At 36.7% G+C, this 15,838-nt stretch overlaps 1 protein-coding gene across 5 annotated transcripts in view; it reads left to right on the forward strand.

Annotated features, from left to right (window-relative positions):
- Window positions 1–1,149: 1,149 nt before the first annotated feature.
- cdc14ab (cell division cycle 14Ab) overlaps window positions 1,150–15,838 on the forward strand; it is a 32,700-nt gene continuing 18,011 nt past the window's right edge. The window contains exons 1-6 of one of the 5 annotated variants that reach the window (XM_051375604.1): window positions 1,150–1,346; window positions 1,447–1,653; window positions 7,457–7,547; window positions 9,352–9,427; window positions 11,129–11,221; window positions 14,347–14,426. In XM_051375604.1, coding sequence (XP_051231564.1) covers window positions 1,527–1,653; window positions 7,457–7,547; window positions 9,352–9,427; window positions 11,129–11,221; window positions 14,347–14,426 — 467 coding nt within the window. In that variant the 5' untranslated portion in view covers window positions 1,150–1,346; window positions 1,447–1,526. Of the gene's footprint in view, window positions 1,347–1,446; window positions 1,654–2,577; window positions 3,070–7,456; window positions 7,548–9,351; window positions 9,428–11,128; window positions 11,222–14,346; window positions 14,427–15,838 lie in introns of those variants that run through there. The other 4 variants (XM_051375602.1, XM_051375605.1, XM_051375603.1 and 1 more) reach the window with 4 other exon arrangements.

Below are 15,838 nucleotides of genomic sequence, written 5' to 3' on the forward strand. Positions count from 1 at the left end.
TAACCATAACATAACCATAACCATAACATAACATACCATAACCATAACATAACCATAACATAACATAACCATAACATAACATAACATAACATAACATAACATAACATAACCATAACATACCATAACCATAACATAACATAACCATAACATAACATAACATAACATACCATAACCATAACAACCATAACCATAACATAACATAACTTAACATAACCATAACCATAACATAACCATAACATAACCATAACCATAACATAACATACCATAACCATAACATAACCATAACCATAACATAACATAACCATAACATAACATAACATAACATAACCATAACATACCATAACCATAACATAACATAACCATAACATAACATAACATAACATAACCATAACATAACATACCATAACCATAACATAACATAACCATAACATAACATAACATACCATAACCATAACATAACATACCATAACCATAACAACCATAACCATAACATAACATACCATAACTATAACATAACATAACATAACATAACATAACATAACAACCATAACCATAACATAACATAACATAACATAACATAACAACCATAACCATAACATAACATAACATAACATAACATAACAACCATAACCATAACATAACATAACCATAACATAACATAACATAACATAACATAACATAACATACCATAACCTAACCATAACATAACTATGACATAGCATAACTATAACATATATGTAACATAAACGTAACAAAACCTTATGAGAAACATCATCAAATTGTGACTTATTGAACAGAAGATTAACTTTATTAAATGTTTGAGCGTCATTTAACAATCATTAACAATAACTAATCATAACTAACAATAATTAACAATAATAAACAATAATAAACAATAATTACTAATAATTAACAATAATTACTAATAATTAACAATAATTAACAATAATTAATAATAATTAACAATAATTAGTAATAATTAACAATAATAAACAATAATTAATAATAATAATCAATAATAATTACTAATGAGTGTATCAGTTCTTCTGATGATATTTATAATGAGTATCTTTATTTGTATCTGTCACTTCTTTATACTATCTACTGTAAGTGTTACTTTGAGACTGTTGAATTCTGGATATTGTAGTTTGTTTTGGTTCTTATTCCATCAGACTGCAGTGACACCTTGCCTCGCTGGCTGTCTGCCGATCCAGCACCTGTTTGGGACAGGTCACCTGTTCTGGACTTCCTGGGGGACCTGGACTTCCTGTGGTCCCCTTCTTGTTTCCGTGATGTCATCAGCGGTGTCGTGTTGAGTGTCCCTTTAACCTCTTTACCTGCGACAGGTATGTACAGTGTGTACAGCAGGAAGTCCAGCTCAGTCCTGAATGTGTGTTGAAACCTGAGTCGGCTGTAAACTCACACCTCCGTCCCCTCTGGAACCAGGAGTAACCCAATCCGGGTCACCTGACACCTCCTCAGCTCAGCCCGGCCGCGTCCCCGCAGTCAGCTCGCCGCCCTGCAGCATGGCGGACGGCGGGGCCTGGAGGACACACCAGGATGGCCCCAGGATCCTCCAGCCAGGACCGGGACCGGGGCAAGGATCTGGACCGGGACCGGCTCCAAACCGTGTGTGGATCTCTTTGATTGCAGGTGAGACTCTGACGATAAAGGACTCACCTGAGATTGAAACCGATCACCTGCTTCCACAAGTTTCCACTGCTGAGGTCATGTGATCCAGCTCAGGTAGGACAGGGTCTTGTTTTGAATCAGCAGGAGTCATAATAGTCTGGACTCAATCAATGGTATTGATCCAGACTGTATCAATCAGACTTTATTAGTACAGCAGTAATGATAGAGATAGTGTCTAACTCAAATGCATTTTAATTTATATTTAATAAATGACACAACATTTATAATGTCGATATACAGTTTTACTTTGGACTTATCTTTGATGTCAAACTGAGAAAAAAGAAAATGAGAGTAAATAAATAAAAGGAGCAGCGTCACTTCAGGAAAATAATGGACTTATTCCAGGATGCAGTTATTGTTTCCTTTAATATTAAATGTGGATGTTTGATCTGAGATCATATACAAATGTCTCACTTCAACATTTGTATTGATTTTATTTATGATTTCTCTTTTCCCTCTCTGGATGTATATGTTTGTCTCTTTTTCTCATAGCTAGCTCTTGATAATGAAAGAAAGACGGACAATAGAGACTATATTTCTGATATATGAAACTCTACCTTTCCTTTCTTTTCTGTTGGCTGTGGATGTAATAATCATTCTTTAATAAGATCAAAGAGTGATTATTTCAATTCTTCTTTAAACTGATTTTTTAAAGTCACAAAGATCCCATGCTGTGTGCAGACAATAATACCTAATAACTCAATACAACAGCAGATACTAACAGGTATTGATGTGTTTTATTGGCACATGATTACAAAAAGAACAGAAAATAAACAACAAGATTAAAACTTTGATCAACATGCTGGCAGTCATTTGTTCCTGTCGGTACGTGAAAGCTTCATTGCTCGTGTTTCCCAGCGGGCTGTGAACGCAGCACAGAACGCTCTGTTTGCGGATTGGCTGCGGTTGCTATGGGAGCGGCTCCCGTTGCTATGGTAACGTGTCTTAAGGAGGGATTTGGTCAATCAGAGTTTGAGACTCGGAGCGTCGTCAAGCAGTTTCGGTGCTAACATGCTAACATGCTAACCGGGAATGTTTACCGGTGAAAGAAAACAGAAAACCGAAGAAAAGAACCGGTAGAAAACATCGGTCTGTAGCGGAGGGCAGCCGCAGTGACTGATGGGAAACTGAGGACAAAGTTTGAAACTTTTAAACAGACTCCGTTCCTGCTAGCTGTTTGCTAGCCTGCTAACGGCTACAGAGCCGTTAGCAGTTGGTAAAGTTTGGAGCTGCGTGAGCTGCGTGAGCTGCGTGAGCTGCGGGCCGAGAGAGGAACCATGACGGTGGAGGGAGTGCGGCACTCCCCGGTCCTGTCTGCCCTGTTCAGGACCGCAGAGGACTCCTCCGAGCTGCTGGGAGCCGCCCAGTTTATCAAAGGTATTTACCGTAAATATATTAATACAGTTTATTAAAGGTATTTACCGTAAATATATTAATACAGTTTATCAAAGGTATTTACCGTAAATATATTAATACAGTTTATCAAAGGTATTCACCGTAAATATATTAAATATATTAATACAGTTTATCAAAGGTATTTACCGTAAATATATTAATACAGTTTATTAAAGGTATTTACCGTAAATATATTAATACAGTTTATTAAAGGTATTTACCGTAAATATATTAATACAGTTTATTAAAGGTATTTACCGTAAATATATTAATACAGTTTATTAAAGGTATTTACCGTAAATATATTAATACAGTTTATCAAAGGTATTTACCGTAAATATATTAATACAGTTTATTAAAGGTATTTACCGTAAATATATTAATACAGTTTATCAAAGGTATTTACCGTAAATATATTAATACAGTTTATTAAAGGTATTTACCGTAAATATATTAATACAGTTTATTAAAGGTATTTACCGTAAATATATTAATACAGTTTATTAAAGGTATTTACCGTAAATATATTAATACAGTTTATTAAAGGTATTTACCGTAAATATATTAATACAGTTTATCAAAGGTATTTACCGTGAATATATTAATACAGTTTATTAAAGGTATTTACCGTAAATATATTAATACAGTTTATTAAAGGTATTTACCGTAAATATATTAATACAGTTTATTTCCTAAGTTTATCAAAGGTATTTACCGTAAATATATTAATACAGTTTATCAAAGGTATTTACCGTAAATATATTAATACAGTTTATTAAAGGTATTTACCGTAAATATATTAATACAGTTTATCAAAGGTATTTACCGTAAATATATTAATACAGTTTATCAAAGGTATTTACCGTAAATATATTAAATATATTAATACAGTTTATCAAAGGTATTTACCGTAAATATATTAATACAGTTTATTAAAGGTATTTACTGTAAATATATTAATACAGTTTATCAAAGGTATTTACCGTAAATATATTAATACAGTTTATTAAAGGTATTTACCGTAAATATATTAATACAGTTTATCAAAGGTATTTACCGTAAATATATTAATACAGTTTATTAAAGGTATTTACCGTAAATATATTAATACAGTTTATTAAAGGTATTTACCGTAAATATATTAATACAGTTTATTAAAGGTATTTACCGTAAATATATTAATACAGTTTATTATTCCTAAAGTTTATCAAAGGTATTTACCGTAAATATATTAATACAGTTTATCAAAGGTATTTACCGTAAATATATTAATACAGTTTATCAAAGGTATTTACCGTAAATATATTAATACAGTTTATCAAAGGTATTTACCGTAAATATATTAATACAGTTTATCAAAGGTATTTACCGTAAATATATTAATACAGTTTATTAAAGGTATTTACCGTAAATATATTAATACAGTTTATTAAAGGTATTTACCGTAAATATATTAATACAGTTTATTAAAGGTATTTACCGTAAATATATTAATACAGTTTATCAAAGGTATTTACCGTAAATATATTAATACAGTTTATCAAAGGTATTTACCGTAAATATATTAATACAGTTTATTAAAGGTATTTACCGTAAATATATTAATACAGTTTATTAAAGGTATTTACCGTAAATATATTAATACAGTTTATTAAAGGTATTTACCGTAAATATATTAATACAGTTTATTATTCCTAAAGTTTATCAAAGGTATTTACCGTAAATATATTAATACAGTTTATCAAAGGTATTTACCGTAAATATATTAATACAGTTTATCAAAGGTATTTACCGTAAATATATTAAATATATTAATACAGTTTATCAAAGGTATTTACCGTAAATATATTAATACAGTTTATTAAAGGTATTTACCGTAAATATATTAATACAGTTTATCAAAGGTATTTACCGTAAATATATTAATACAGTTTATCAAAGGTATTTACCGTAAATATATTAATACAGTTTATCAAAGGTATTTACCGTAAATATATTAATACAGTTTATTAAAGGTATTTACCGTAAATATATTAATACAGTTTATTAAAGGTATTTACCGTAAATATATTAATACAGTTTATTAAAGGTATTTACCGTAAATATATTAATACGTTTTTTCCTAAAGTTTATCAAAGGTATTTACCGTAAATATATTAATACAGTTTATCAAAGGTATTTACCGTAAATATATTAATACAGTTTATCAAAGGTATTCACTGTAAATATATTAATACAGTTTATTAAAGGTATTTACCGTAAATATATTAATACAGTTTATTAAAGGTATTTACCGTAAATATATTAATACAGTTTATCAAAGGTATTTACCGTAAATATATTAATACAGTTTATTAAAGGTATTCACCGTAAATATATTAATACAGTTTATTAAAGGTATTCACTGTAAATATATTAATACAGTTTATTAAATGTATTTACCGTAAATATATTAATACAGTTTATTAAAGGTATTCACCGTCAATATATTTATAGTTTATTATTCCTAAAGTTTATTAATGAAGTTTATTATTACATAGGGTATTAATAATGATTATTAATACATTTTATTTTTACAGTGTAATAATAAAGTTGATTAATAAAGTTTATTAAAGAGTTCATAAAGGTAAAAACAGAGTTTATCAAAGAGTTTTAGAGCTGCAACATTAACACTTACAAACTGTTCACCACCTGTCTGTGCCATCAGCAGGTGATCAGCAGGTGATCAGGGTTGCCATGGTTACTGATTGATAAGCTCTGATGTTTCAGTCAGTTTAATGTTGCTGTTTGACTCCCTTCGTAAAAAACTGAGGTTATTTGGACTGGACTGAGGGATCGGTTTATTGATCAGTTTACTGATAGTTATCAGCTGATAACTGAAGCAGTGTGTTTATTCCTGGCTGTAGTTTGTAATGACATCAGTCTGATTAATAATGAGAGTTAGGGCTGGGCGATAATTCGATCTCGATTCGGGATCGCGATAAAATTTTGATCAATTTCGATAATAAGCTTGGGACATATTATTCGATATCACATGAAAAAGTAAGCGCAACAAAAACAGTATCAGAGTCTGCCGGCTGCCGTATGCCGGTAGGAAACGCCCACTTCCCATTGTGAGCAGCGTGGCTACAGTTAGGGGGAAAGAAGTTGGAAAAAGGAGAAAAAGTTAGCGAAACTGAAGTCGAGGACAGGAAAAATAATGCCGAACATGAAAGCGACATCACTACATCACCCGAGACCGAAGACATTGTTGGAAAAAATAGGTAACACGACGTCAATTGTGTAAACGTGGTTTGGATACGGCAAAAGCGACCAGGAGCAGGTGAAGCCGGTCTGCAAAATATGCCAGCGGTTGGTACCAGCCAGGACGGGGAACACAATAAATCTTTTCCATCACCTGAGACGGCACCACCCCAGTAATTACACTGAGAGTGTGACTCTGCAGGCTCAAGCTGGCACGACACCACACACACACAGCCAAGCAAGACCACTACGTCTGCCGTCAGCATCGCTAGCAGGAGCGGCTCTGTTAAACAATAACAATCCATCCAGTCGTAGTAATATGAAATATTTGAGATTATTATTATTTAATAATTGTTTTTTAAGTTGTTTGAATAAGTTGTTGTTTAAAAAATCTAAAAATGTAAAATATAGTGAAAAGTGACCAGTCACTTACTAGTTTGCACTTGTTTGAAAGCATATAAAACTCTGTATGAGTGAAAGAGTGCTGCTCTGAATTTTCTTTTGCCAGTTGTGGGCCCTGCTGCTCTCTTGACCAATGGAAAGATTCATACAATGTGGGAGTGTAATGTGAATCCTTTGTCTGCATGAAGACCTTAACAAAAACATTTTGTGCTCATTATTGGAAGGCATATTCTTTAATTTTTTATGTTATTAAACTTTATTATAAAGTTTCAGTGAATCCCTTGTTTCTTCAAGCTTAAGGATGTCCCTCACACTGGCAGCATCTGCAAAAACTACATATCGTGATAAGAATCGAGATCGATCAATATGGAAAAACATATAGTGATAAAAAAAATTTCCATATCGCCCAGCCCTAATGAGAGTTAATAACTGACTTCTGTTTCTAATTTCTCTGAACTTCCACAATGATTGCAATGAAACAGTCTGCTAGAATAATCAGTCAGCTACACATTTCTTGTTTTTAAGGTGCTTAAAGGTCAGAATGATTTCTTCTCTCCTGACATCATAAAGTCTGTATATCAGCAGTATATAACAGTATATTTATCAGTAATGTGTTCAGAATAATGGGTAAAACACCCAACATGTGTTATTGTATTAGTCATTCAATGATCTGTAATAATTCAGTTTTTAACCCTGTGTGTGTGTCTGTGTGTGTCTCAAACAGAGCGGCTGTACTTTGCCACGTTACGCAGTAAACCTAAAAGCACCGCCAACACTCACTACTTCTGCACCGATGACGAGTTCCTCTACGAAAAGTAAGTCCAGCAGGTTCACTGTTAGACAGTGTTATAATCAGTGTTATAAACTGCTATAAACGGCTATAAACAGTGTTATAAACAGTGTTATAAACTGCTATAAACAGTGTTATAAACTGCTATAAACGGCTATAAACAGTGTTATAAACAGTGCTATAAACTGCTATAAACAGTGTTATAAACTGCTATAAACAGTGTTATAAACCACTATAAATGGCTATAAACAGTGTTATAAACAGTGCTATAAACTGCTATAAACAGTGCTATAAACTGCTATAAACAGTGTTATAAACTGCTATAAACAGTGTTATAAACTGCTATAAACAGTGTTATAAACTGCTATAAACAGTGTTATAAACCGCTATAAACAGTGTTATAAACCACTATAAATTGCTATAAACAGTGTTATAAACTGCTATAAACAGTGTTATAAACTGCTATAAACAGTGTTATAAACTGCTATAAACAGTGTTATAAACTGCTATAAACAGTGTTATAAACTGCTATAAACAGTGCTATAAACTGCTATAAACAGTGTTATAAACTGCTATAAACAGTGCTATAAACTGCTATAAACAGTGTTATAAACTGCTATAAACAGTGTTAGAAACTGCTATAAACAGTGTTAGAAACAGTGCTATAAACCGCTATAAACAGTGTTAGAAACCGTGTTAGAAACCGCTATAAACAGTGTTAGAAACCGCTATAAACAGTGTTAGAAACCGCTATAAACAGTGTTAGAAACCGCTATAAACAGTGTTAGAAACCGCTATAAACAGTGTTAGAAACAGTGTTAGAAACAGTGTTATAAGCAGTGTTATAAACAGTGTTATAAACAGCTATAAAAGTTATGAACAGTGCTATAAACAGCTACAAACTGTTAGAAACAGCTAGAAACAGTGTTAGAAACAGCTAGAAACAGTGTTAGAAACAGCTATTAACAGTGTTAGAAACAGTGTTAGAAACAGCTATTAACAGTGTTAGAAACAGCTATTAACAGTGTTAGAAACAGCTATAAACAGTGTTAGAAACAGTGTTAGAAACAGCTATAAACAGTGTTAGAAACAGCTATAAACAGTGTTAGAGGCTGTTAGAAACAGCTAGAAACAGTGTTAGAAACAGTGTTAGAAACAGTGTTAGAAACAGCTAGAAACAGTGTTAGAAACCGTGTTAGAAACAGCTATAAACAATGTTAGAAACAGCTAGAAACAGTGTTAGAAACAGCTATAAACAGTGTTAGAAACAGTGTTAGAAACAGCTAGAAACAGTGTTAGAAACAGTGTTAGAAACAGCTAGAAACAGTGTTAGAAACAGTGTTAGAAACAGCTAGAAACAGTGTGAGAAACAGTGTTAGAAACAGCTATTAACAGTGTTAGAAACAGTGTTAGAAACAGCTAGAAACAGTGTTAGAAACAGTGTTAGAAACAGCTAGAAACAGTGTTAGAAACAGTGTTAGAAACAGCTAGAAACAGTGTTAGAAACAGTGTTAGAAACAGCTAGAAACAGTGTGAGAAACAGTGTGAGAAACAGTGTTAGAAACAGCTAGAAACAGTGTTAGAAACAGTGTTAGAAACAGTGTTAGAAACAGCTAGAAACAGTGTTAGAAACAGCTATAAACAGTGTTAGAAACAGTGTTAGAAACAGCTATAAACAGTGTTGGAAATTGTTAGAAAGAAAAAATCTCCGTTGTCCTGGTAAATATTCTTTGTATTTCAGCCCTCACTCAGTGAACCTGGGTAGTCAGTCTCAATCTATAAACTGTGTCCTCAACCAGTTTAACCGTGTGTCCTCTCTGTGTCTCCAGTTTCTATGCAGACTTTGGTCCTCTGAATCTGGCCATGTTGTACCGATACTGCTGCAAACTCAACAAGAAGCTCAAGGTGAGTTTCTGCTGCTGCTGACTAACAGGAATGTCAGGAGAGTTCACGTTCATTCAGTTATCCTCTCTGAACCTGTTTACACCTTGTAGAATTAGAATGTGATCCGATCTTACCTCTTCCTGAGGTGGTCTGGGACTCATTAGACCACATATGTTTTGTAGTGTAAACTCTAAAGAGTCCTGGTCCTGTCAGAACAGAAACTGTGTGTTTAGTTCACTCTGATGGAAACAAAGTGTTTGAGCTCTTTTACCTGCAGAGATCAGCAGCAGATGGTTGTTAGTGACTCCATTCAAAAATCACTGAGTGAGGAGAGACTTTATAAACTGTGTGAAACATTACCTACCACACATTGTTCATTATTTCTTGTAAAGTGTGTTATTCCTGACCGAGTTATTTCCTGCCTGTTGTCTGGGCGGCGCTCCAACGTCCTCTCCTGTGTCCACTGTGAGAGACTGTTGGACTGACAGTTACAGTCTCTGACATTAATGTCTGTCTGCATCATCTGAGAGCTCAAACATCACATTAACACTGGAACAGAAGAAGTTGCGTGAGTCTGCTCATCAAGTTCAGTTAAAAAATCCCACAATGCACCACAGAGCGTCTGTCCTGCAGGCTGCTGACAGCGACGGTAAAACAGACTAAAGGACGGTGACAATGGACACTGACAGCAGGTACACCAGGTACAGTGATCACAGTGATCACAGAGGTCACAGAGGTCAGTAAACAGGATCTATAAAATGTGCCTTCAGTGTTTTGTGTTATTTTTGTTGCCATGGTGATGACATTCCTCTGACGGCTCGTCATGGCGACCAACCAACCGGACGGTCTGGATTCACACCCTGTGATCAGCCCCGTTCAGTTTACTGTACAGTGTGTACCTGTGCAGGTAGAACAGGAACAGGAAGTTCCAGTGTGTCTGCAGTGTGATGTTTATTTCTTTACCTAAAATATGAGATCAGATCCAAGATGGCTGCCTCTCTTCTACTGTTGTACATCAGTGAGAAGTTCTTGGAATTTTTCTGTTTATATCATCGTAAACTGAAGTTACACACATCAACACCAACTGTCTTTTAGTTTGAAAATCCCTCTCTGTGAGGTGGAGGGATACACCTGGTTGTCACCTGCACACAGCACATTTTCTACAGTGTGCTGAAGGTCAGGAGGAATCATCACACTCATCATCAACTCTTCACAGGGACCTTCACTCACTCACACACACACACACACACACACACACACACACACTCAGCTGATTCATCAGGTCAGTGTGAGACTCTGCAGCTGGTTGTTGGCTTTATTTCTACTGTTAGATTGTAGTTGGAGCCGTTACTGTCGTCACCATGTCAGTTATTTTTTCATTAAAGTGGAACTCCTCACTTCTGTTTGCTTCTCCATCTCAGCTCATCTAAAAACACGTCACAGAGTCACTAGAAGCACATAGCCGAGCTAGCGGAGGGAGGCTGGGGGAGGTGGGTTAACTGTGGTTTTATAGTCCCAGACTGTCACTCTGTGTCAGCGCTCTCAGGGTTCAGGATGATTTACTGCAGAAGGAGAAAGAGACACTTTAATAATGTGAATATTAACAGCAGCACTGATCTCAGTACAGTCAGATAGCTCACAGATCAATAACAGGTTTTAGGATGGAGGACCTCTTTAATCAGTCTATAAATAGCATGTCATGTGATGTTTCTTCTTCTGCAGTCGTTTGCTCTGACCAGGAAGAGGATTGTTCACTACACCAGCTTCGACCAGAGGAAGAGATCAAATGCCGCCGTGCTGATTGGAGGCTACGCTGTGAGTCACTTCCTGTTTCACCAGTACACTGGCCTTCTATTGGCCCAAGGCAGCGTTCCTGTTCACATCCACTGTACATTATGTATATATGATTGAACAATAACAGTAGTGACAGAATGATAGTGAATGCTAACTTTTATACATACTGACAGTGTGTTTAATATCTCTATCACAGCAGTCTAAATATAGATCAGTGCAGGTAGAACACACACACACACACAGCAGAGAGTGTGTGTGTGTGTGTGTGTGTGTGTGTGGGAGAGTGTGTGTGTGTGTGTGTGTGTGTGTGTGTGTGTGTGTTGAATATTTGATGTTGAAGCAGCTGAAACTGAAGCTGGTTGTGTGACAGACCTACTGACACACTGACAACAGGTAGGTTAGAACAAACACGATGCAGATTCATGATAAACAGATAAAAGTGCTCCAGGACTCAAGAAAGAAGAAGAATTCAATTCAGTTCAATTTTATTTGTATAGTGCCAATTCATAACAGAAGTTATCTCAGGACACTTTTCAAATAGAGCAGGTCTAGACCGAACTCTTTATAACATTAATTACAGAGACCCAACAGTACCACCATGAGCAAGACCTTGGCGACAAGGGCAAGGAAACACTGCCTCACTGACTCACCTGATCCAGCCCTAACTATAAGCTTTATCAAAGAGGAATGTCTTAAGCCTACTCTTGAATGTGGTGAGGGTGTCTGCCTCCAGAACCACAACTGGAAGCTGGTTCCACAGGAGAGGAGCTTGGTAACTGAAGGCTCTGGCTCCTGTTCTACTTTTAGAGACTATAGGAACCACAAGTAGCCCAGCATTCAGAGAACGTAGTGTTCTAGAGGGGTAATAGGGTACTATGAGCTCTTTAAGATATGAAGGGGCCTGACCATGAAGAGCTTTATAGGTGAAGAAGAAAAAGAAGAAGAAGAAGAAGACATGCAAACAGGAAGAGAAATGGTGGAGTGATGGGGCTGCAACGTTAACAGCACCCCATGAGCAGGCTTGGGGTTAGGTTGTCTTGCTCAAGGGCACCTCGGCAGTGCACAGGAGGTGAAACTGGCACCTCTCCAGCTACCAGTCAACACTCCATATTTTCTGATCTGTGACTGCAGCTTGTTGATGGGAGTAACAGCTGCTGGAACATGTATAGCCTGTGTGTGTGTGTGTGTGTGTGTGTGTGTGTGTGTGTGTGTGTGTGTGTGTGTGTGTGTGTGTGTGTGCGCGCACAGTGGGTACGGAAAGTATTCAGACCCCTTTTAAATTTTTCACTCTTTGTTTCATTGCAGCCATTTGCTAAAATCAAAAAAGTTGATCAGCACCCCATCTTGACAGAAAGAAAACAGAAATGTAGAAATTTTTGCAAATTTATTAAAAAAGAAAAACTGAAATATCACATGGTCATAAGTATTCAGACCCTTTGCTGTGACACTCATATTTAACTCACATGCTGTCCATTTCTTCTGATCCTCCTTGAGATGGTCCTGCTCCTTCATTGGAGTCTAGCTGTGTTTAATTAAACTGATTGGACTTGATTAGGAAAGGCACACACCTGTCTATATAAGACCTTACAGCTCACAGTGCATGTCAGAGCAAATGAGAATCATGAGGTTGAAGGAACTGCCCAAGGAGCTCAGAGACAGAATTGTGGCAAGGCACAGATCTGGCCAAGGTTACAAAAGAATTTCTGCAGCACTCAAGGTTCCTAAGAGCACAGTGGCCTCCATAATCCTTAAATGGAAGAAGTTTGGGACGACCAGAACTCTTCCTAGACCTGGCCGTCCAGCCAAACTGAGCAATTGTGGGAGAAGAGCCTTGGTGAGAGAGGTAAAGAAGAACCCAAAGATCACTGTGGCTGAGCTCCAGAGATGCAGTAGGGAGATGGGAGAAAGTTCCACAAAGTCAACTATCACTGCAGCCCTGCACCAGTCGGGGCTTTATGGCAGAGTGGCCCGACGGAAGCCTCTCCTCAGTGCAAGACATATGAAAGCCCGCATAGAGTTTGCCAAAAAACACACGAAGGACTCCCAGACTATGAGAAATAAGATTCTCCGGTCTGATGAGACCAAGATTGAACTTTTGGCGTTAATTCTAAGCGGTATGTGTGGAGAAAACCAGGCACTGCTCATCACCTGCCCAATACAATCCCAACAGTGAAACATGGTGGTGGCAGCATCAGGCTATGGGGATGTTTTTCAGCTGCAGGGACAGGACGACTGGTTGCAATTGAAGGAAAGATGAATGTGGCCAAGTACAGAGATATCCTGGAAGAAAACCTCTTCCAGAGTGCTCAGGACCTCAGACTGGGCCGAAGGTTCACCTTCCAACAAGACAATAACCCTAAGCACACAGCTAAAATAACAAAGGAGTGGCTTCGGAACAACTCTGTGACCATTCTTGACTGGCCCAGCCAGAGCCCTGACCTAAACCCAATTGAGCATCTCTGGAGAGATCTGAAAATGGCTGTCCACCAACATTCACCATCCAACCTGACAGAACTGGAGAGGATCTGCAAGGAACAATGGCAGAGGATCCCCAAATCCAGGTGTGAAAAACTTGTTGCATCATTCCCAAGAAGACTCATGGCTGTAGTAGCTCAAAAGGGTGCTTCTACTCAATACTGAGCAAAGGGTCTGAATACTTATGACCATGTGATATTTCAGTTTTTCTTTTAATAAATTTGCAAAAATTTCTACATTTCTGTTTTTTTCTGTCAAGATGGGGTGCTGAGTGTACATTAATGAGAAATAAAATGAACTTTTTTGATTTTAGCAAATGGCTGCAATGAAACAGAGTGAAAAATTTAAAGGGGTCTGAATACTTTCCGTACCCACTGTATATATAAAAAAAATAAATAAATAAATAAAAAAACAACAAAAAAAACTTCCCTCTCACCCTCTTGGGGTGGTATCTGTGTCATCCTCAAGCTCGGGTCCTCTACCAGAGGCCTGGGAGTTTGAGGGTTCTGCGCAGTATCTAGCTGTTCGTAGGACTGCGCTCTTCTGGACTGAGGCTTCTGATGTTGTTCCTGGGATCTGTTGGAGCCACTCCCCCAGTTTGGGGGTCATATATTTTATATATATATATCTGTATTGCACTGCAGTGAGTGAACAACCTCTGTCTCTCTCAGGTGATCTACCTGAAGAAAACTCCAGAAGAGGCCTACAGAGCTCTGATCTCTGGATCCAACGCCTCCTACCTGCCCTTCAGGTCAGTCCCTGTCCACCTGCTGCAGCTTATTAACTGATCGCTTTATTGATCCAAACAGCTGAGCTCTATGTCAGATTGTGAGAGCACATCGGCGGTAGAGAGCCCAATCTAATATATTTATATATAAATATATTTATATCTATTCTAAAGTTGTGAATATGAATCAGACTGCAGTCTACTAGAAATACTGGGAATGTTTCAGTCTGAGGGCTGAAAGCAATCTCACATTAACATCAATGAACACAGCAGGAGCCAGTGAAGGCAACAATAACAACAACAACAACAACAATAATAACGGCAATAAAGTTAGATTGTTCTTTCATCACTGAGACGCAGACTCTCTCTGTGTGTGTGTGTGTGTGTGTGTGAGTGAGACTGTGTGGAGGATAAAGGGCCTGTTGTTGTCTCTCTCAGTGGTTATATAACAGCATAGAGCTGTTGAATGGAGGAGCGCTCTCTCTCTGTCTCTGTCTCTCTCTCTGTCTGTCTGTCTGTCTTTGTCTCTCTGTCTGTCTCTCGCTCTCAAATTCAAAATGGGCTTTATTGGCATGAAAGTTTTTTAAAAACAATATTGCCAAAGCAAAGCATTCAAATACAATACAATAAATCAAAGATATATACATTATGAACATTATATTTGTTATATACTGTGTGTGTGTGTGTGTGTGTGTGTGTGTGTGTGTCTAAATAAATATATATATATATATATATGGACACACCCTCTCATTTAATGGTTTTTCTTTATTTTCATGACTATTTATATTGTAGATTCTCACTGAAGGCATCAAAACTATGAATGAACACATGGAATTATGTAGTAAACAAAAAAGTGTGAAATAACTCAAAACGTGTTTATATTTTAGATTCCTTAAAGTAGCCACCCTTTGCTTTGTTGACAGCGCTGCAAACCCTTGGCCTTCTCTCAATGAGCTTCATGATGTAGTCACCTGAAATGGTTTTCACTTCACAGGTGTGCCTTGTCAGGGTTCATTTGTGGAATTTCTTATCTTCTTAATGGGGTTGGGACCATCAGTTGTGTTGTGCAGAAGTCAGGTTGGTACACAGCTGACAGCCCTATTTGACAACTGTTAGAATTCATATTATGGCAAGAACCAATCAGCTAAGTAAAGAGAAACGACAGTCCATCATTACTTTAAGAACTGACGGTCAGTCAGTCCGGAAAATTGCAAAAACTTTGAATGTGTCCCAAAGTGCAGTTGCAAAAACCATCAAGCGCTACGACGAAACTGGCTCACATGAGTACCGCCCCAGGAAAGTAAGACCAAGAGTCACCTCTGCTGCTGAGGAGTTCATCCGAGTCACCATTTCTTTGTTTACTACATAATTCCATATGTGTTCATTCAGAGTTTTGATGCCTTCAGTGAGAATCTACAATGTAAATAGTCATGAAA

Source organism: Dicentrarchus labrax, unplaced genomic scaffold, assembly GCF_905237075.1.
Source record: "Dicentrarchus labrax unplaced genomic scaffold, dlabrax2021, whole genome shotgun sequence".
NCBI lineage: Eukaryota > Metazoa > Chordata > Actinopteri > Moronidae > Dicentrarchus > Dicentrarchus labrax.